This window comes from Tympanuchus pallidicinctus, unplaced genomic scaffold, assembly GCF_026119805.1.
Source record: "Tympanuchus pallidicinctus isolate F22 unplaced genomic scaffold, pur_lepc_1.0 scaffold3, whole genome shotgun sequence".
NCBI lineage: Eukaryota > Metazoa > Chordata > Aves > Galliformes > Phasianidae > Tympanuchus > Tympanuchus pallidicinctus.
The window spans coordinates 92,116,665-92,139,179 of NW_026294747.1; the positions used below are offsets into that span (position 1 = coordinate 92,116,665).

The 22,515-nt window shown below is 38.8% G+C and overlaps 1 protein-coding gene across 4 annotated transcripts in view; it reads right to left on the reverse strand.

Annotated features, from left to right (window-relative positions):
* The window catches only part of SCRN1 (secernin 1), a 40,746-nt gene that overhangs the window by 8,266 nt on the left and 9,965 nt on the right, over positions 1-22,515 (reverse strand). For 3 of the 4 annotated variants that reach the window (XM_052692801.1, XM_052692800.1, XM_052692802.1), the window contains exons 2-4: positions 16,502-16,661; positions 7,057-7,238; positions 2,807-3,009 (exon numbers count right to left, since the gene is read on the reverse strand). In XM_052692801.1, the coding sequence (XP_052548761.1) occupies positions 2,807-3,009; positions 7,057-7,238; positions 16,502-16,660 (544 nt within the window). In that variant the 5' untranslated portion in view covers position 16,661. Of the gene's footprint in view, positions 1-2,806; positions 3,010-7,056; positions 7,239-16,501; positions 16,662-18,856; positions 18,878-22,515 lie in introns of those variants that run through there. The other variant, XM_052692798.1, reaches the window with a different exon arrangement.

A 22,515-nucleotide genomic window follows, 5' to 3' on the forward strand; every position in this document is an offset into this window, starting at 1 on the left:
TTTTTCTGTCCAGTAAGACAGCTGCAACAAGACTTGAGGTCTAATTTGATTCAAAAAATATATGTCGGTCAAGCTTCATTTAGATTAATAAATGCTCTTTGTCTCCTACCCTAAAACTGAAAACATAATTTGGAAAATATTTTAATTGATTGCTTTAAGCTTCCCACTTGAAAAATAATTTTATTGTAAGCAGCAAAAGATAGGCTGAAGTTAAAGAATTCATTTTTAATGTTAATTTTTAAAATGCCATGAAATGAAATGGCAGCATAAACAACCTTCAAAGAATATTGAAGTGTTTGTTGTTTTTTTTCTTAACTGCTTTTCTCAAAAATACTGCAGTGCTCATACCCATATATCTACAGCATGACTAACAAACAGTGCCAGCTGCAGATATGCCTTGGAAAGGATAAAGTAAATGCATAGGAAGCCAAAGGAAAAGCTGATAAAGCAAATCCGTCAACTAAAATAAATCAGATTCTGGAATTTGGCACAAACTTTTCTTAAACAGAAACCAAAGCAGTATTTCTAAAAGTTATTAATTAATATTGCCTTCACAAAAGCAAGCTCACCTTTCTAATGTCACATACGTTCTATTTAAATAATCAGGAAGAACTGCAGTGGAAAGTTACGTGCGTAAGTCTGGGAAAGTTACTGCCATTGAGCTCTGGTTTGTACTTGCTCTCTGACAGTGTGCTCGTGCTTTCAAGCAGCATGCCTTTCAGAGAACTGGCTTGACTTCTGTGATAAAAATGTTTGAGCTCACATCAAGCTAGCCAAGCTACTCATTAAAAACTCTTCAATTATTACACTTAGTAACTGATGTGAAATAACATTTCATGGTTTTGATCCCCTTGAAGGGGACAAGTTTATCATGCAGATTAATTTATCCATTCAGACTGAAGAATAGCAACAGGATGAATTTTAAAATGTTTATCCTTAAATTACTGTCGAAAAGTTGCTTGTAAACATGTACTATAAGCTTTACAGAACTACAGCAATGAGAAAAGAATAATTCTGAGAGTTCTCTTCCCACTGCTGAGAAATGACACATTTTCCCTGTTTTAACAGCATCCACACATTCATTTTTCAAGGCATAAATATGGCTGCAGAAAAGAATCTCCTGAACAAGTATGAAATATGAAATACACAGTTCTTCAATAGCCAGCAGCCATCCACTTTCATCCTGTCAGCCACAGCAGGCTACAGGAAGGAGATGGAAACTAGTCAATTTAATCTGCTGCTCATAAGGACCACTGGAAGAGAAATGTGCTGGTAAAAATGAGAACAGAGTTGCAGTATCACTTCAAAAAGATACAAGCTGCAGATGAAGTCAACAGTTCACTTGTTGGGAAGTAGCACACAAAGGTTATATACTGCTGATGTAGCTAAAAAGGTTAAGTGAAAAACACTTCAAACAGCAGCCAGGCAGGTTAATAGAAGACGGTTGTCATTTCATAACCTAGTGATTTTTTTTAATTCGTTCAAATGTGTGTGTAATTTTCATAAAGTTCTTCTCTTACAAAAATAGAAATCCCTTCTATACTAAAAACGATAAACCAGATCACAAAAAATATATGCCTTAGACAATCTTACGGCAGCACATATATTCCACAAAGTTTTAAGTAAGTGCAGCCACAAAGTTAATGAAATTTAGAAGTCACTTTGGAAGATCTGGCTTCACACACAGAGAAAAACAAGTGATCTATTAAAGAGAAAAAAAAAATCCTTTATCCTGCACTGTTAGGTAAGAAATGGGAATATGAGGGGCCTATATCTATTGCAGTAAAGCAAACAGAAGCAGACCATTCCATTTACCACTGTTGTGCTTTAACCCAGCAGGTGGCTCATAACCACACAGCTATTCACTCATTCTGCCCCCTCCCAGTGGAATGGGGGAGATAATCAAATAAGCAAAGTAGAACTTATGGGTGAGAGAAAACTATTTACTAAGATAGAGAGAAGAAAACGGAAAATAATTATTATATGTATATATACACACATATATATACACATATATATATAAATGTACATAACAAGTGATGCACAAAGAATTGCTCATCACCTGCCAACCACTGCCCAGCTAGACCCTGAGAGGTGGAAGAGAGCCCAGCTCCCCTTCAGAACTCCTTCTGCATGATGTCATGTGGTATGGAATATCCCTTCAGTCAGTTTAAGTCAGCTATCCTAATTCTGTTCAATCCCATTTCCTAGGGTCCTTTGCTGTGAATGGAATGGCCTTGGCTCTGTACAATGCTACTTAGCAGCAACTATAAACATCACTGTGTTATCAACATTGTTTTTCTCTGAGAACCAAAACATAGCATCATACCAAACACAGAGGAAAACAATTCTGTCCCAGCTGAAATTAAGACAACCAGCTACACATAAGCCCTTTTCTCAAGCTACTAATGCTTATCCTAGCTTCTTAATATTTCAGATTAGTAAGCAATAATTTCTACATTAACTACAGTGAAAAGATTCTTGACACATTCCAAGCAGTAAATAAATCTGGGAAAGCACAACATTTATCAAACATAAAAGCGTAAACATAACGATTATAAAGCTTTTGTATACAGGCAACATATTCTCCAACCTGACAGAAAATGCTGTTACATTAACCAATGTAAATCAATGCTTAAAAGCTGAAAGTAGTATAAATATGTATATAAAAACAAGATTAAAACTGATCATTTAATTGAACACTTGCATAAATTAGTTACTTAAAATCAGATACTTTAAGACAATTCTTCCAAAACAATAATAAACATTAATTATGAACTAGGCTTGCTGTGAGTGATGAACTGACCTGTGATTTTTTCAGCTGCCCAGTACTTTCCAGATGTCTCCAGTACCCAGGCTTCATTTCTGTCCACAATCAAAAATGCACTTTGGAAAGCATGGCATGAACTTGCATCTTCATAGTAATTTCCTCCTTGCCCATGCTCTTCCAACAAAGCAACTATTACATCCAATGCTTCCTTGGCTGTTGAACCTCTTTCTAGGCCAAGTCTGTATGAAACGAGCAAAACATTTTCAAGCAGATGTATAACAGTGAGATGTCTAAGTTATTCATTTTGAACAGCAGCACTGATCTGGTATTAAAACACAGAAGTGTCAAGTCTGCCTGGTGTAAGAGTTCTCACTTTAATGAGTTACTAGAACTATAAGACAAAATACATACTGTTTCAAGCTTTTATTTTCTTCTCTGCTGTCTTTATTTTCAGTATCAGAGCTAGCCAAAGAATTCAAACCACCAACCAACAACCTTAGCTGCACTATAAGCCCTGTAACCTTTCAATACTCTATCCCACTCAGACAGAATGTAATGAAGAATAATTTTAAGTGGCCTTTCTAAAGTAACAGGTATATACAAGTTTGCTCTGCTCTGTACAGATCAGTGGAAAAATTAGAAGTGATTATTACAGGAGATAAGAGACTGTAATCAGTTTTACCTGCCTGCAACCTCTCTTCCTGAATGCACAAATTTTTAATCAGCCATGGAAGCTAAGTGTATGTTATCTTTTGATGTTTATTACACACAGGACAGAGGCATTTGTGCATAGTCTACTGTTAGCCTTGTTTTAGTCTCAGTTATTGAAAGCAACAATTTCATCTCTTTACTTAGTGACAAATGAAATCCTACTAAAATTTTAGATACTGGCTTTAAAACTGACGATTCCTCCCCTATCATCCTTTGACTTCATATTTATATCCCTCTCATTTTGTTTGTCATATTAGCTGAAATTCATTTTGCGTTGTTGTCTCTATTTTCAGTCTCTATGCATTTGTATTACTCCTTCATTCTTTTCCTCACTCGTCAGCATACACTATATACATCATCTACTAAAAAACAGCCCAAAAGCAAGTCTTACTTATTTTCTAAGAACAACTCCACAAACTTTCCTTGGTCCATGTAAATTAATGGATTGATAACTACTACTTTGATGGCCATATAGTCACCCAGTTCAACAATAATCTATTCTCCTCTCCTCGTCTTATGATCAAAAGCATTAGGTTATAATTAGATCAAAACCTGGCAAGAGACACAAGATCACACTAAACGTTTTACTTCTCCCTGCAATTTTCTCTCTGAGATGGTTAGTCTAGCTTTCTCTTCAAAAACTCCAGCAGAGATTAGGCTATAGAAATCTCTTTTAGATCACTGTATGGCAAATAGCTTCAGTATTGCATTTACTTCCACTTTACTAAGGCTTAGGCTCTGCTTTTGTTTGTGTGCTCCTATTTTTCAGTTGCAAGGGACAGGGAAAATAAAAAACAAAAAGCAACACAGCAACCACACATCTCTACAAAAACATTGGTCTTGCCACTTATCTTGGCATCAACTTGCTGGCTGACTCTAGCATAACTTAGCATAACCTTCTCACTAACACATTTCAGAGCACTTGTTAAGGGACATTGTGAGAAAAGCTTAACGTAATTTTGCACTGAGATTGGACAGCTTGAATTATCCATTAAGAAATTTTCTGTGACTTAGTACAGCCTACTGCCTCAGTGCTATTCTGAAAAACCATAAGATTATCAAAAATTATCTTAAGCTTTTCAATTTCTATTCTCATTTACTCTATCTCTTCAGAAGTTATGCTGGAATCAATTTTCTCCCAATATTTCCATCTGTCAAAACTACCATTATGTCTTTCACTTAGATAAAACTGGGATGGGGATAGGCCTGTGTTAACAACCGACCTCTAACCCCCAGATCAACTGCACAAACACCACCCCTTCTTAAGAATCATTCTGATGTTCTGATCTGCTGCTCTGTGATATGCTATCAAGATAAAAATCTGCAGATGTGTCTTAAACCTACTATGCTGCCATATGTGAGGAAATATTTTTTTGGCTATTATATCAGTAGCCACGCACTAAACAAGCTAAGAACTCCATGAAGTGCAACTTCACAGATATCCAATAGGGTTTTCATTGAGAGGGAAGGGCAGGGGAGAGGACTAGCAGACGTGTGCATTTCTTAATTGAGCTTAAAATTCCTCCTCTAATTTTCATTCCAATAAATCCTGAGTGACAGATAACCATTTTTGCAGATGGGTACCAAGAAGAAGAGCTGGTGCCAGCTGCTTCATTGCAGCCTATATGATTGATTTTGCACTTGATGGCTCTCTTTATTCTATGAGATCATCCAAAACAGTTAAGCTTAATGCTACCAGCCAAGTCTTTGCAGTAAGAAAGAACCACTCTGGCTGGAACAAGAGACAGATGGTAGACTGCAAAATCCCTACTTCTCTTTACCTCAGATGCTCTCTGCCTTACAGCTACAAACAATTTCCTCTACAGATAAGAAGGAAGAGAGGGAGAGTAATATCTCCAGGTGGTGACCACTGGTAGGCTGTGTCAATTCTCCATATTTTGGTATCTCCTAATATTTTAGTGTTGATAAATCTAGAGCTACTGATAACATATATACTTCAATGTTAAACAGTATTTCGAGAATGCAATAACCTCAAACAACAACAATAACAAAAAAAAAAAAAAAAAAAAAAAAAAAACCAACCAGAACTGTGCACCTAAAACAATGGTTTATTAAAATTGGAGAATTATAGTAGGAGGGGTAAAATAAAGGTGGACCTTGGAAAATCACCTACCACATCCCTCATCTTGATAAAAGCTTGTCCTACTTCTTCTTAAAAAAGCTCCCCAGTCTATTTTATTTCCCTTAATGCAATCAAACTCACAAGTCCTCCTATGTACAGCTTCTCTGTAGATTCCTTCAGCAACACCAGAATTAGAAAAAGTACCAAAGAGACACCAATCCCCGCATGAACTTCCCATTGATCAGATTCTCTAGATCATATTTCCCATTTTCATTGTCTGCCCTCCAGCTCGCTCACATTATTCTTGACTGTGACAGCTGGAACCCCATACTGTATTTCTGCACAGACATTAGGGTCAGAACATCTACAGTGTCAGGCACTGTACATCTTACAGCAATTTCCCATGACTACGATTCCCAGCGTACTTATGAGAATACCTTCCAAGGTTTTAATGACCTTGTAAAAGTCAAAGTATCTATTTCCTAATCCTTAGCATTAAAACTTGTTGACTCATTACAGGGGCAAACAAAGCGTTTGACAGGATTCTTCATGACTAAAAGTCAGTACTGAACATTTGTCATCTCCTTGATATTTAATTGCTTTTTCTCCCTTGAGTTATGTTGGTCTATTCCCACAGCTCTTCTCAATGCTTTTAGATACACCACAACATTTAACCTTTTCCAGCTATCCAGAATCTCTCCCATCTTTCATTAGATCAAGTAAAATGAGTATGCTCTTGAAATTGGTTCAGCCTGCTCATTAGGTATCCTAGGAAAAATTTCAGCAGGAACACTGGATCACAATCTGAAATTGATTTGCTTACATAACTAGCAGCTGTCCTGTGTTATCTTTTAATTAAATTGAATGTTCGCTCTCCTTTCTTTGTGATGGATTTGCACCATATTCTCTTGTCCTTTCATTTTCAGCTTTCTTCCTCCACGTAACTCTTCTTTAAATTCTCTTCACTGTAGCATCAGCATGCAGACTGAGACACGCAATGCAGCACAAGTGTTCCAGGCAGACAGCCTTCAATGAACAGACTTCCATGGAGTTTTGTTTGCCAGAATTTAAAAAAAGGGCAATGGTTTGTGTTGGAATGCATGGGCTGAAGTGCAGCATAGTAGTTTGTTTATGCCTACAGTTGGCTACAAGCCCAGGATAAGCTTTTTAGGTCAGAGTAAGCTGTTCTAAAGCAGTGGAGAATGAAGGGTGCATCAGCAATCTGATGCTACAAATTAGGAGTTCCTAACTAACAACGTAAAGAAATAGTCACTAGACTGTATAGTAGGTAGACAAGGTAGGTTCAGTAAACTCGTATTAGGCACAAGTAGCACATAAACAGTAACCAACTTCAGATTCCAAGTGCTTTAAAGCTTCTGGTGCCTTTTGTTTTAAAATCTCCTAACACCAACACCACTAAAGCCATTACCCATTCTCATCAACTAAATGTTTGGCCTTTAAAAAGATGTTCACAGCTCAGCAAGCCACCCACCTGACAAGATCCATTCCAAGCAAGGCTTCAGATTCAGAAGCTGGTTCTCTGGTCACGACAGCTTCATTAGCTATACAGACTCCATGCTCATTGGCTCCCATTTCTGCTCCCCAAAGCCAGGAAGGCCTGCTCAGCACAACAGCATGAGTCTTTGGCACCTGCTCAATCTCAATATATGTGCACTGCATTGGCAGAGAAAATAGGAAGAGAAAATGTAAAACAGCTGCAAGCACTGGATTTAGTCTTCCGACTCTAACATAGACTTCAATCTTCAGCACAACATTTAACGTAGAGACAAGATACACATCATGAAAAAAAAAAAAAAAAAAAACACCTCTTGAGAATGAGCTGGGGAATTTTTTTAAAATATTGTTAGGTTTGAACCTTTATGTCTTGATATTACAGAAGACTGGGAGAAGACATCTATTTCAACAGGTGAAGGCTTCAGTTAGTCATGCAGAACCCAAGTGCTAGAAGCAGTAGAAAGCAGAATTAAGTGGTCTGCTTCTCAGTGTTAGCAGTACAGTTCATGTTTTCTGCATAACAACATCAAAACAATCTCTCATCTCACTTAAAAACCATCTCCTGTATTTTATGTAAATGGTGTAATAACAATAATTGGACAAAGCACATTGGAAAGTTTCCCCCTGAAAGTTTCCCCCTCTTCCTTAGTGCTTTCCCTGCACCAAGTCTAAGTCTGCTGATAGAAAGAAAAATCAAGACTTGAAAGTGTTCGGGGGATAAACAGCCACAGAAAGAAAAGCACAGGCATTGTTTTTGCTTAAATTGATGTTTCAGCTATTTTAAATGGTTTACTGTAATCTGAGTTCCATGGATACATTCTAACAAGTCAAAGATGCAGAGGAAGGCTGTACAGAAGTCATTGACACTGCAAAGAAGAAAGAAATCATTCATTATCTTTCACATATAATTACTTTTCTCTTGTTTTGCAATATAAAAACAAGCCCTGTTTTCCCAAGCAGCATGGAAGAAAGCTTGATCCATCATTAGATCGTTGGCTTGGACAAACCAAAGAAATGGGTTTTATATTTTATTCCTGAGCTCACATCAAGTTCCTCAAGGACCACAGATTTTTAGACTGAGGAAACTGAAACTGTCATATTTGTGAGACAGCTCTTAATGTCTAGCATTCCTGGTACAACACTTTCCCTGATGGAAATAATCAGTAACATTTTGCAGGAATATTTAAAATTTTTTTCTTTTAGCCATGTGCTTAATTTTGATATCTAGTTTAGGCAATATGATTCTGACAGGGAAAAATCCCTAATATTTGACCAAGCTGGCATATATATTGCTTACATAGTAACAGACTATCATTTAGTAGATACAGAATCAATCTATTGGAGTGCAACAACATCTGGCATTAGCCTGGAACTAAGAACCATCCAACCAATATATATTTTTTTGGCATGCTGTGCAATTTTTTTTTTTTCTTTTTTTTTAAATTTTTGTTTTGTCCAGAGCTACAGGTCACCACTATTTGGAAAAGCACTTTGTATATGTGTGAGAATGAATAGAGAGCAGCTGCATCTTCTGGATATATGCAAAAGAGTTGCTTCAGTATGAAAAGGGGCTGGGTCAAGCACCTTCCTACACAACACACACAGACATGACAAGAGCAAATTTCAGGCAGTCTGCAGACAGGGAAACCTCAACCCCTCCACAGGGCGATTTCTGGCTCCCTAAATCTCATAGGTGCTCCATCAGCAAGTTGAAGCCATCCTGCAGAGCTGTACAGTATATCAACCATCTCAACTCTGAAGGAGAAAGCAAAAACCTGAGGCAGTACGGAGAAGATGTCAGTACTTTGTAAGTCCATCCTTGTGAGCATTCCCTGACCGAATAGCCTCTTATACAACCTTGCACACGTTGGAGCTTTAATTTTCTAGGAGAAAAAAAATGATGAACATTGCGAGAAGTGATACACTGAGAAAAATGCTGCAATTTTTTCTTCGCAAACCATCATCTACTGCATATCCCTGTCACCAAACACTTACTAATTTGGGCTTCATCCCAAAACCAAGCATTTCTAAAGTTGCAATTCATTAAGAAGATTTTATTATCAGCAGTAGCAGCCAGAGAAGGAGAAAGAGGAAGTTGTGTGCTTCTGTTGGAAGGATACAGAGAATCCTAAAAAAAAGAGAAAGTGCCTCTGCTTTGTAACTGTGTAATCAGGGGCCTCTCCAGGCACCTCCTTCCTTTAGAAATATTCCAGTCTGTAAGGAAGGCAGTAGGCTAAGTGCAGAGGAGAGCATGTGAAACAGCAAACAAAATACATCTGACACTTTCTACATTGATTCTCCACCTCCTTCCCTCCCCCACCAAGCAAACACAGGCTATACCTCTGTGTTATTTCAGCTTCAAAAAAAAAATCAACACACGTACACAACATTCACATCTTATTTGTATAAACCATCTTAGCAGATCTAAGGCAACCCAAGGGAACACTACAAGCTTGGGGCAGAAAACTGTGTAGAGGAAATAGACCTGGGGATATTGGTCAAATTTTGGCCAAAACATGAACCAGCAGTGTGCACAGGTGGCCAAGAAGGCCAAGAGCATCTAGGTCCAGATACAACAATAGGTTGTTCATTTTAAGCTGAAATACTTTAACCCTTTGTAACACAAATTACCCCTTAAAATAACATCAGAAAACTATTTCCTGGATAAAATAATATCTTCACGGCAGAAACAAGGTGCAAGAAGCAGAGGAACCAGGTTATCCACATTAATCCAAAATGCATCAATCATAAAGGTAGGTCAGTTAAAACTAGTTGCTGGATTTGCAGTACAACAAACCATTCTATTCCACACAAATCAGAACATGCGTTCATAACAGCTGACAAATGGAAGAAAGTATTAAGAGAGGATAACAGTATGCACAGAAACTCAGCAGCTACTTGATCTCCAGAACTTGGAGCTCAGGTGAAGACAAGATTTCAAGAACAAGTATTAGTCACAACCTCCCTATCCCCCCACCCTGAGCCCTTCTGATCTGGCAAATCCCTCCAGCACAGTGGCATAGCAGCCTGTCATAATGAGAGCTGTGCCAAACTGGACAATGACAAATCCAACAGACAGAAGGTACTGCTCTGAGTCTGCCTGCAACCAATTCTGTCCTTAAATTCCTGAAGCAACCAGCCTCAGGATTTCCAAACCCTAATAATTTTCTTACAGCATGAATGCTAATAACCACAAGACTAGTGACACAGCTGATGGCACTGGCTGCTGGTGAGTCAATGGTCAGGCTCTGCTGATTTGCTACAACTCCAGTCCTGAAAGCAGCACAACTGCATCACGTGCTGTGACACTGAATTTCCAATGGCACATCTCAAAGTAAACAATAGGGACTCCACATGCAAGAGATGCAGCCAACATCTTTGAGAAGAGTTGAGCAGGCTGAAAACTAATAATGTTTCCTTTATTTCACAGTATATTAAAAAAAAAGTCTTAACAAGGCAATTCTAAACTTAGCACAAAGCACAAATGCACCTCCCATCCTAGCTACAGCATACAGGTACATTGGAGGTATTCCAAAAGCAAATATGGAAGTCATAAGCACAAGAGACTTCTCCTTTCATTATGAAAAGAAACTCGTTTGTGCATCTTCTACTGCACCGCAACACAGCTGCAGGAGGTGATTCCACAGATGACGTGGGCACCATGGGCATTCCCACACATGTGAAGGGGAGGACTGGGAAGATAGTATATGGGTGCTCAAGAGAGCTAGAAGAAGATGAACTGTTCTCTGATAGGAGAACTACATGTGGAGAGGAGAACTACATACAGAGGAGAACTCTGACCTATTCCACCAAGCCACCAGAGAGCCTCCAGCATTATGCCACACTATGAATTGAACTTAACAAAATAAAATACATAAGTTGTTAAACAAACCTCTGAGTGCAGCACATCTCCAGCACGCTCTCAGCCTTGGGTGCCATTACATATCAGAAGTGATTTAGCAATCAAGAATTCATCTCTTGCTTTGTGAGTTACAAATCTAGCACTCTCATGCATTCTAAACAAACATAAAACTGAAAGCAGGATGAAACTTATTAAGTTCATTTTTAAAAACTGATAAGAAAGATTTCAATAAAGTCACAAAAAAACCATGAGAGATTTTTTAGAATTCACAGATACCTTAAAATTAATTTCTAAGTTTGGCCACTTTGAAACACTCATATTTTTTGGCCACAAGTAAACACTGAGCCAAAAGAGGATATAAGTTTTTTCTGCTCCTCAAACACAAATGCATAGCTCGAGCTAACTAGTTTTGCTTTGTAGCAAATGGAAGCAAAGCAGCAGCACTTCCCTACAGTCAAAACACAGGCTTTGAAAAAGCAGAAACATCCAAGAGATTGACTTCTAACTCTGAATTACTGCTGGCTCATGCATGGTGTTACAAAGCAAAATCAAACACATTAGTTTAAAGGCCAGTGGCTTGCAATGGAGTAGAAATGAGAAAAAGCTTAGATTAGCCAAGCAACAGAGCCTGCTGAAGGCAGAAACCGCTTTCTCTCTTTCATCAGTTGCTGTCTGCCTGCATAGTGCTTCCCCTCTGAAGTCTAAAGGTTAGCTTAAACAGGGTGGGTTGAGCTAAGCTGTCTGACTGCATGCCATGATGGGCTGCTTATACAGTCACTGGCTTTCAGCTAAAAAGCAAGAAAAGACAGCTTCCTAAACTGCGTCTGAACTGCAACCCTTTAGACTACAATCTTTTGCATCTCCATAGAGCAAATTAAAAGTTTTATCATGGGCACAGACATCACTATGTTTCTTGAAGATTTCCTGATGGCCAGCACTTACTCCTGAAGTATCACACTGGGACGCCCAGGTTTAAGTTCACAGCTGCAGTGACACAACTGCAAGTGTTGCACTGCCAATCTGACCTGGAAAGCAAGTTCTCAGTAGATTCAGCTGCTGCTTGGTTTATATTACCACATATCTGACAGACATATATGTCTGAACATGTTACTCCCAGATATAATACAGATATCCCAGATAACCTTCCAGTCAGACAGCATAAGAGGGAATCAAAGTATATCAGAACTGAACTACAGCACTGGCAGGACATCTGATGATTATGTTAGAAAAACCATAGTGTATATCCATGTAATGCAAAGCCAACTTGAACATAATCAGAATCTACTTTCCAAATTTTATATCCACCTCCTAACATCAAACCAGATACCACAGTTAACCTCAACTGAGTTTCTGTCTGCAGTGTTCAAAGTGATGCACAGTAAAAAAAATTATTCTTCTCTGACAACTCAGAGGAGCATCTCACTCCCCCCAAACAAAACCAAAAAACCGCGCACCAAAAAGAACCCCACATCTCTAAGACGTAACTGTGCCAAAAACTTTGAGAGAACATGGAATTCCTCCTACCCCACAGAGGGCTGGCTTTAAGCCCAGAAGACTATATAATACCAATTTACTAGAAAACCGTGCTTATTCCACAATGCGATAGACTTCATTGTGGACCATTCTTTGTAATTTCTTCATTCCGTTCCTCTCATAAGATATTGCGTGCTATGAAGACAGAGGAGTTTGTATTGCTCTGTGTTCTAGCAAGGCAAGCAACCCATTAAATCATGGGTAAAAGGGTAGATTATAAGGAAGGGAGGTTGAGCTAAAAGAGAAAAAAAAGATCTAGAAAACTAAGCTCCAGAAAAAGTTATCAGCCCAAGAATTCTTCAGGAGAAAGAAAATCACAGCAAAGTGACAGGTTACAAGAGAACAAGAGAAATCTAGTCAGTAAAATCTGCCCTAAAAACAAAACAGTTTTGCATCTCAACACTCATACACCACAAATTCTCGCTAATGCACAAGACAATCCAAGACTGGGAAAAGATAGAATACTTACTTTTAGTACAGGGATTCCAAAAAGGGCCTTATTTATGTTTAAGGAAGCAATATTTTAACCTGTGCACACAAATTTGCTATACTGCCCACTACAACAAGCAATGATCAGCATTTGCCACTGCAAAATAACAATGCAAAACGTGAACAAAGTTTGGAAAGGTTGTCACACACAGGCACAGAATAGACCATAATGAAAAGCCCCTTTGTTCGGGGTCTTGGGAACCTGCTGACATAGAGGGAAGGAATTATGCTGATGAGTTAGCTGCAGGGTTACTGTCTGGTTGGTTGTGCCACAAACATCTAACTTAAAATGACTTGCAGTATTCACTGAGCATCCATCTTCCCTTGTTTAAGGTGCTTCACACACTGGCTGATAGCTATGTAACAAAGCCTGCTAGATTTCTTTACAGCAATAATCTAGCTGAACTACTATTCCATTTTTTTGTTATATTGTACATTATCACAGTTGGAAAAATGAGCAGCACAGAACAAACAGGACACAGAGTTCTTGAGAGTCTTGACCTTGTAAAAGTTTGTAAAAAAAGAGTGACAGAGTTATGGAAAAGTATTCAAAATGGGTTAGGCATTGGAGTATACTACATGTAAAGAGTAGAACATAACAAAAAGCAAGCCCATCATCCTTGCCCAGTGACAATAAAGGATGTGTATCTAGCATAAGAAGCCAATAAAAAGGTACAACTATTCATCTGGGAAAAAAAAAAATCTATGGATGAGAGAGAAGTATTAGTCAGAGGCACAAAGGATTATTGGCTTAGGAGAAACAGTAGCATAAAACAGGTTAATCACACTTTTCATTTTGTAAAACCTGCATTTAACACTCTCATACCCGTTCAGTTAATTTTATAGGACAAAAGAGAATCTATAGCAACCCAAAGCAAAACCCCAGAAAATGAACATTTTAAAGAAAAAGGTAAAAGTGATGTCAAAGGACACATCTAGAAGCTTTGAAATTCCTCTATACTCCCCATATTAGCTTATTATCTCTGACAGCTCAATAAATTTTCTTGGAAGGTAGACAGAGTCTCACATAGCTGCTAGTTTAAAAATATGAAGCAACTGAATTCAAGGCCTCCAAAGCTTTTCTTAACTTGTAAGGATCCAATTAACAGTACACAGGAAATTAATGAGTTTTGCACAAATTCTGCATATAGGTAAGTATGCATTTATCCTGAGATGAGCAGAGCATTAGACATGTTTCTGCATTAGGAGAACACCACATACATTTTGGCTAATTAGCAAAAACTGAAGATCATATTCTTCTTCTGATGTCATGAAGAGCTAGCATGCTTAAAATTGCAATCTTCTTATTAATCATATTCCTTTAGTTTATACAACAGCAAAACCTAGAATCAAACCTAGCAGCCTGAAACTCTTTTTGTAGAGCTTTCATTAATCCACTCAGTCAGTCACAATTCCTACCAAATTAATTACTATAAGGCTTTTTGGAAGACCTTTGAAGTGACTAGTTTACAAAAACAGCAAAATCTAAAGAGAATCACTCTCCAACATCGATATTTGCTAGACTCATTCATTTGACTGAACTTAATATACAAGGGCTGCTCCAAAAAGCAATGCCTCCTGTTTCATCATGTCAGCCCACAACATCAGAGGCAGATGTTGGTGGTGTGGCAGTAGGGATTGAACTGTGCGGCTGGCACAGAAGCATGTATGAAGCAAAGGGATGTCACTGAATTCCTCCATACAGAAAAAAATTGCACCCCTTGACATTCGCTGGAGACACTGAACATTTATGAAGGCAGAGAATGTGAGCACAGTGAGGTGATGGGCGCTGCGTTTCAGCAGTGGCAACAGCAGCACGAAAGACAGGTCATGTTCCAGACGGCTACACAGATGTTTAAGTGCTGTATGCAGGCCCTTGTTCATTGCTGGAGAAACACACAGCTATTGGTGGTGTCTATGTTGAAAAATAGCATTTTGTAGCTGACAATTTGCTCAATCAAACAGCGTTATTGTGCTCTATCTGTTGTAGTTTCCATGAAAATAAACATTACTTGTCTATGAAAGCAGGAAAAACATCTCAAACTGGCAAGTAAATACGTGCTTAGGTCTGTCTGAAAGAAAGCAGCTAAAGGAGTCTGCAAAGCCACCAGAGAATCTTCAGACCTCATAAAATAATTAAAGCCAGTAACTGTTTTAAACTCTAACACTCATTAGTTTAAACAGCAAAAAGTCCCACTCATTAACAATACTTAGTGCTGAGTGTGATAAAGATGCAGTGCAAGCAGTCACTTGACGTCAATCCCAGAGCAACTGAACATGTTTTTATTCTCTGCTAAGAGGAAATGGGAAGAATTTAGGCAAGCAGCTGGAGCCCACACATTTTGTAAATCACAGTACTCTTAAGGTAATGTAGAATTATACAATAGCATAGTCTAGCAGAGGCCAAAGTAACCACCTACTTAGGGCTTAAGCCCAAACTTCAGAAAAGTAAAACTACACACAATTAAGGTATTTGTCCACTTCAGTCTCTCGTCTAATGCTGCACCTGCACCACACTGCAACAAACTTTACCTCCATTAAAAAAAAAAAGGTTTCCATGATTTAAGGAGAAGGACAAGATATAGGGAAAAGACTCCAAAATAAACAAATACTCTAACTCTTTAAGCTCTTAGAATTATTCTCCTTTGAGGAGACAAAGGCTTAAATTTTTTTTTCCTCCACATAAACAGTTTTTTTCATCTTCAGTTTGGTGATGAGAAGCTGTCTAAAAAACTACTTTGCAGTTTTCTTCCTGTCTTATTGTCACACTTGTGTTCTGTTACTAGCACAGGTCTACTGCAGTGCGACTTACTCAGCACTGCAGTAAGCAGCAGTTTGTGCTTTTCAGAAGGGGGATGGGATTACTTTACATCCAAGATTAAACCATTACATGTGAGTAGTGAAACAAATCAGGAGAACATTAACTGCTGCAAAGACAAACAGCACCACAGTCTCTAAAATTTGGAAGTGGTCCCACTTCAAGGACAGAATAAAACTGGCACTAGTATTAGGATCTCTTCTGGGGAAGTATCAACTGATATCCATAAATGATCCTTAGGGATTGGTGATACACTCCTCGTGCATCCCACCTAAGTGTCTTCTGCTTTCTGCACAGCCAGAGATGGATGCAGGTGCTGAAATGACCACCCCCACTAATCCTTGTCTTTCCTTCTGCTACCTCAGTTTCTTCATTTCACCTTCACTACACACTTGCTCCTCCTCCTTTCCAGTTTGTTCTCCCCTTTCTAAACCTCCTCTCATGTAGGCTACATAGTGCAGTTTCCTGAGATGTGAACAAGTCAGCCTGTCTGCTGGAAAAAGCGCAGCTCATGGAAATTTCCTCAATTAAACAATAACAACAAAAATATTACATTCCAAATTTCACTTCTAGAACTTTCAGAAATGTCATATTCCCCTACTCAAGAGAGGTTTGAATGAAGGGAACAAGGATTTCATGATCTGACAAGAAAACAAGCATCATTCATTTATTTTAATAATCCTCATTTCTCATTGCTGAAAAGTAATGGTTCACCCTTACCTCAACTTTACTTCCTGGATCATGAGTTGCAGCAGCAAAGTAGACCACCTCCTGTACTTCATCCCTAGGCCGTGCAGAGTTCTTTCCAAACACCACCAGCCCATCTTTGGAACATGGGGGAAAGGCTACAAAACAGTAACTTGGAGGAGCTTCAGCCATCCTAAAAAAGAAAAAAGTTAAAACTGATGTTTGTCTAATTTGTAATTTCATGCAATAAAGAATCATTAATTCTACTGTGATTTGTTGCATCTTAGAGACAACATATCACCTCTAATTGTCAGTTGATTATGTAATGAAGATGACGTCAGCTCAGAGGAGGCTCATCTGGGTTTAATAAAAAGAACTGTAGAGATTTTCAGACATGTTTTACCCAGGCCTCGTGAAGGCACACAGAGGAGGAAAGAAGACAAGATGACTGTACCTTAATGAAACTACTTAGTTGCCATAGAAGGAAAGAAAATATTCTGCATCAGAGCTGTTTGGGAACACATGACCTAGATTGTATACTGCTGACTCAGACAAGTGCAGAGACATAGAAGAATTTTAATTTACTCTCACTGCTCTCATGCAGTTCAAAATTAAAAAATAATAAATTAAAATTGAAAAAGAAAAGAGAGAGAGAGAGAAAGTGAGAGAGAGAGAGAGAGAGAAAACACGTTTGAGGGATTCCTGAGGGAGGACAGTGGTGTAACTGGAAACAGAACAAAGACATAGCACAGTTATAACAACTGCCTGTCAATTTATCCACTCAGATCAGGGAGACTGAAGCACTAATGGCACTTTATTTCCTCTGCGGTTTGTCTGCATTGTTGCTCTTACCTAAAGTTAATTGATTGCAGTTTAGTTGTTTATGTAGACTAGTATGAATATTCTTTAAAACGCTTGCATGGTAGCACAAACATTGTAGGTGTTCTTAATGCCAGTTATTCATAAAAAGTGTAAATGTTTTCAGGACTATGACACCCCTGTAGCTCATCTTGTGTACATTGCTGTAACTGAGTTTTTCTCCCTTCACTGAACCTTCTGACACACACCAGAAGAAAAAGGTGCAGTGCTTGTTAAAATAGCACTCAGCATCAATTCCTGAGATCATTTCACAGATCATTGCATCAGAATTTATCAGAAGTTCCCTGCTGCAAAAACGAATGTGTATATTCCTCTTCTCCTTCCATCATATTCTGAACAGGTGAAAACAGATGCACATGTTTCAATGCATTAGACACAATATACACAATCAAAACTTTCCACAAAATGGCTACTAAGTTCTTTGAAAGAGCACTATGTGTACAGGAGGGAGATGTGCAAAGCTGTTTTTGTACACTACTCAAATTTGACATTTTCTTTTAAATAGTACCACTTGAGAACACATTTTTGAGACAGAATAGCAGGCGTCCAATGTTAAACCATTTTATGTAAAGGCTTCCCTTCAGTGGGCTATGAAGAAAACACCCGAGTTCATCTATAAACCATGAACAGGTCATAGATTTGCTCAACTTAAAAAAAATAAATCACCAAGAGACAATGTGCTAAAGGTGTCCCCTGACAACACAATGAGGGCTGACAAACTGTAGGGAACTCACGTAACAATTTAATTTAGGTAAGGTTTTACACAAAATAACAAGCCAGCTAAGATGAAAACACACTATGTTATACACACAAGCCCCTCTTTACAGGCATAGTTTAGACCACTGATGAGGGCTGAGCAGCTGTAAGCCAGAGTGAGTTCAGCTGGTAAAAATGCACCTGGTGGAGGACACCTATTGGAGGACTTACTAGCACAGCATACATTTTGAGTTGCACATAGGTGTCTTGCCGATGGACATGGAGACAAAGTTCCACTTTAATTGCCATTCTCACCCATTGTGAGCCATCTGAGCATTACTAAACTAAAATACAACTTGTCCGTGATTTGCCCAAACTGCTTCTCTAATGAAGCAATTTAGTATTTTGCTCGGTGTAAACCATGAATTATTCCAGGAACATACATTTATTTTGCTACATTGGTGATGTCAATTTAGCTGCTTTCCAACAAACACTAAGAGTTCACATCTACACTTAGATAAATCATTGCTCAGAGCTCTAAATTTTATTCTGATGTTTTGCCAGACCAGCCAAAATCTTGAATAACTTGCAGCCTTACAGTAGATATCAGTAAGCAAAAGATTTTTTTTTTTTTTTTTTTTTCTATTCTAAACACAAGTGGGTCTACTTGAAATTCACTGAGGCAACTGACAGACACTAACCTTCTTTCTATGCTGCTGGATGTTCTTCTATCTACACACCAAATATATGGCCAGGCATGCTTAAAAAGAAGCAGAGGAATATTTAAGGTATTCAAGGCAGACTTCTATGTACCTGCAGACTGAGTAGTTCAGGAAAATAATTAAAAATCTGTAGGTATCTAATGCTGTATAGAATCCTGAAGTCCTCCTTGGCATAAAATGGGGTCACTTCTATCTGTCAGGTTCTTGATTTGTTTCTTTAGATTTACCAACAGTTACTGAAACGAAAAACAAATTGCCAATTTGGTAACACTAAGGATGAACACAGGAGTAAGCTACTTTGTAACACTCCACAACACATTACACTTCACACAGGGCTGCATATAACAGTTACACACCACAAGCTAAATGTTATAGCCTTGTACTGAACACACAATTATCCTAGAAGTCCCCCCTGAGATCTTAAATTCTGTTTCTAAAGAGGGAAGCCAGTTAGCAGTCAGCTACAACTTAAATCTGCTCACTTTGCTAGGTAGCAGTTTCTCCTACAACCTCACCAGGTTAATTTTAAATACAAGGACAGCAGTTTCTCGAATACACCACAGCCCAAGTTTGTTCAGAACACCACTGATCTTCCTTCATCACACAACTGAAGCAGTTTGTTAGCAGCTACGTATCTAAGCAGGAGACTTCCACTTTCCTGCTCTTTCCCCTTTTCTTAGTTCATCGTCAGGTTGCCCTCGTTCTCGTTCTCACGCATTTCACAGAACGCCTGAGGTTGGCACACACCTCTGTGTCCATCTGTCCAACCTGTGCTCCAGCAGGGATGCCGAGAGCAGGGTGCCCAGGCCACGTCCAGATGGCTTTTGGAGCTCTCCTAGGAGGACACCTCAAGCCTCTGGGCAGTCTGTGCCAGTGCTCTGTCATCCTCGCAGTGCAGACACGCTTCCCGATGTCCAGATGCTGCCTTCTGTATTCCACTTCGTGCCCACTGAGCCTTGTACTGGGCACCACCGAAAACAGCAAGGCTCCGTCCTCTTCGCACCCTCCCTGCACGTATTTGTATGCACTGATGAGATCCCCCTCAGCCTCCTGTTCTTCAGTCTGAGCAGTCCCAGCTCTCAGTCTCTCCTCGCAGGAGAGATGCTCCCATCCCTTTACCACCTTGGCAGCACAAGATGCTCTTCATACAATCACAGACACTACCACAGACACTCTTTGAACATTTTCTGTTTGTCTCCAAGAGTTTTGTTGATACAATTATTATGCTGTACAGGGTGAAGTCTAAACTCCCCTTAATGCCCTGTTTTTCAAGCACGCTGGTGATTGTCCTTGGTTATTTATTGTCATCTCCAGAAACGGTCCATATCTTTTCAAGCCTGTACCCACAAACACAAGGCTAAGAGGGTTAGCATTAGGGTTTCATCTCAGACCTTCACAGCAGTTTCAATAACCATATACATTATTTTTCCCCACTCTCACTTCTACAGTTTCTTGGAATTGAAGTTGGTCTGGGACAAGTGCTTTGTGTACCAGAAATACAGAGGCTGCTAAACTTTTGCTGATAAGTTCTGAATGCTTTCTGGTTATGTCAATGTTTTCTTTAATTTTTATATTGCAAAAGGTGCCTCTGAAATCCAGAGAGCACATTAAGCCTTTTACAAAAACACGCAGCTTGTTTCTGTGTATAAAAGCATGACTTTTCCTCACTGTATTTTGTGCTTTTACAAAACAGAATCCCAGCTGTGCTAATACTTCTGAACTATTCAGTAATGTTTAAAGATTCCAGTAAGTCTGTTTTCATTGCTACCAGAAAGGACAAGTCGCCTAATCTGCAGCAAACTTCTGCAATTAAGAACTCAGAGGCAGCACCTGAACAACATTCCTCAAATTTGGATAGATGCTCTCTCTTTAGGAAGGAAAGACTACATCAAATGGGTTATACATATCCTCTTACCTCTCCCGTGTTCTTAATAGGGAGAGAGGAAGGAATGTCAACTGTGAAAAACTGTGTTTAGCCATTGGTTTCGAACAATGCTTTAACCTTCAAAACAAAATGCTTCCTGTGCCTGAGACAAGCTTGTCTTTCCATTACAAATCAAGTCTAGCATCTTATGCACAGAGACATGTGATCTCTGCATCCTGCAGAAAAGCAACATTTCCAAAAACAGAAATGAAGAGCAAAATTCATTCAGCTTCAGGCACAGAACAAAGATAGCAATCTGAAATCACAATAATAATACTGTTCCCAACTTAGGAGACACTGAAAGGTTGTTTGTTGTTTTTTTTTTTTAAAATTGACAATTTGGACAGTTTTAAAGACTGACTTAGCAGAAAAGAGGAAGTTTGCATTAATTAAAAAAATTAGAAAAGCAGAGGCTCTCCCTGAACATAAAGCACAAAACTGTGCCAGATGTGTGTTCCTATGGTTTGGATGTTTCATTATTAGTCTGTTTGACTCTTTCCTTACCATTCAAGAACAGTGGCACAAATTCACCATTCAAAAGTGCCACATCCTACAGAACTGTAACTCAGTTTTGATTGTCTCTCTCTCCAACTGTCTGAGAAGCTATCTAAGAAGGGTTAGCAGCAGCTGAAATTTCACAAACCAAGCTCAACTTCTCTCTCTCTCTCTCTCAAGTCAGTCGCTCTCCTTGAACACTAATTACATCAGAAGGAATTACTGCATTTTGGAGAATAAGAGCAAAACTTCAACATTTCTAGCTATATGTTTGGGATGGCCATTTTCTCCAGTAGCTTCACTTTTATTACTTATAAGATGTAGCAGTTCCCTACACAAGGATAAAAACATTTCAAAGCTTTCCCACACAGCACACCCCCTTCGGTCATTTTACTAAACAAATGCATAATAGGACTGAAAGGAACTGAAAATATTTCTCTTGCTGCATGTGGGGAAAATTCGGGATGATCCTGAAGACTGCTGCTAGATTTTTTGTATCTGTGTAGCAAATTAGATACTGGCATAACTCTTCAGCATTTAGAGTCTTCAGTCTTAACATAAGGTAAGATTTCAGCCATTTAGAAAGTCTGCAGTCCTCTGATCAACCAGTTCTATTTTCATTGTCTAATAAGCCCTCAACCATCCTGTCATAGCAGACATCTTTCAAAAGCAAATGGGAAATAATTTTTTGCCTCAAGTAGTTCACATTACATTGATGAAAACTAGTTCTATTTAAAAACAATTTAGGGTCACCCATCCAGAAGACAACAGATTTCAATCTCACTTCCATTACAGGCTGTGCACACAGGGAAAATTCATTATTTATACCACCAACTCTTCACTGAGTGGATGTCAGCGCACTTAATTAAGTCTCCAAGCAGACACAGAACTATATTCCTTCTGTAGATGCTATTCCACCTTGAGACCTAGGGTCATATTTGTGCCTCTGCTTTTGGTAGGGAAGGATTTGTTTTCTTGCACAAGTTCTCAGCTTCTGCCACTTGGGCAGGGACTGTAGTCAGGACTTACTGGCATCCAAAGTATCTGTACAGCACAAAAGTTCATTGTGAGATGGTGTTACTGCTGCACAGTTTTTATCAGGGTACTTCTCCATCTTTATACAATCCAGTTGTGCTGTACAGTGAAGCCCTGATCTGGTACAGGAAGGGATGCCCACCTGCACACAGAACTGGCTGATGTGCACTGACTGGCAGTCCATTCAAATCAGCAACGCTGTGGTGTTAACAAGGGGTAAAATAAAAAGCATCCAAGTGCCTTGTCGGAAGTCTCACTTTTGATTAAAATATAACTCCAAACAAGAGTAAATGTTG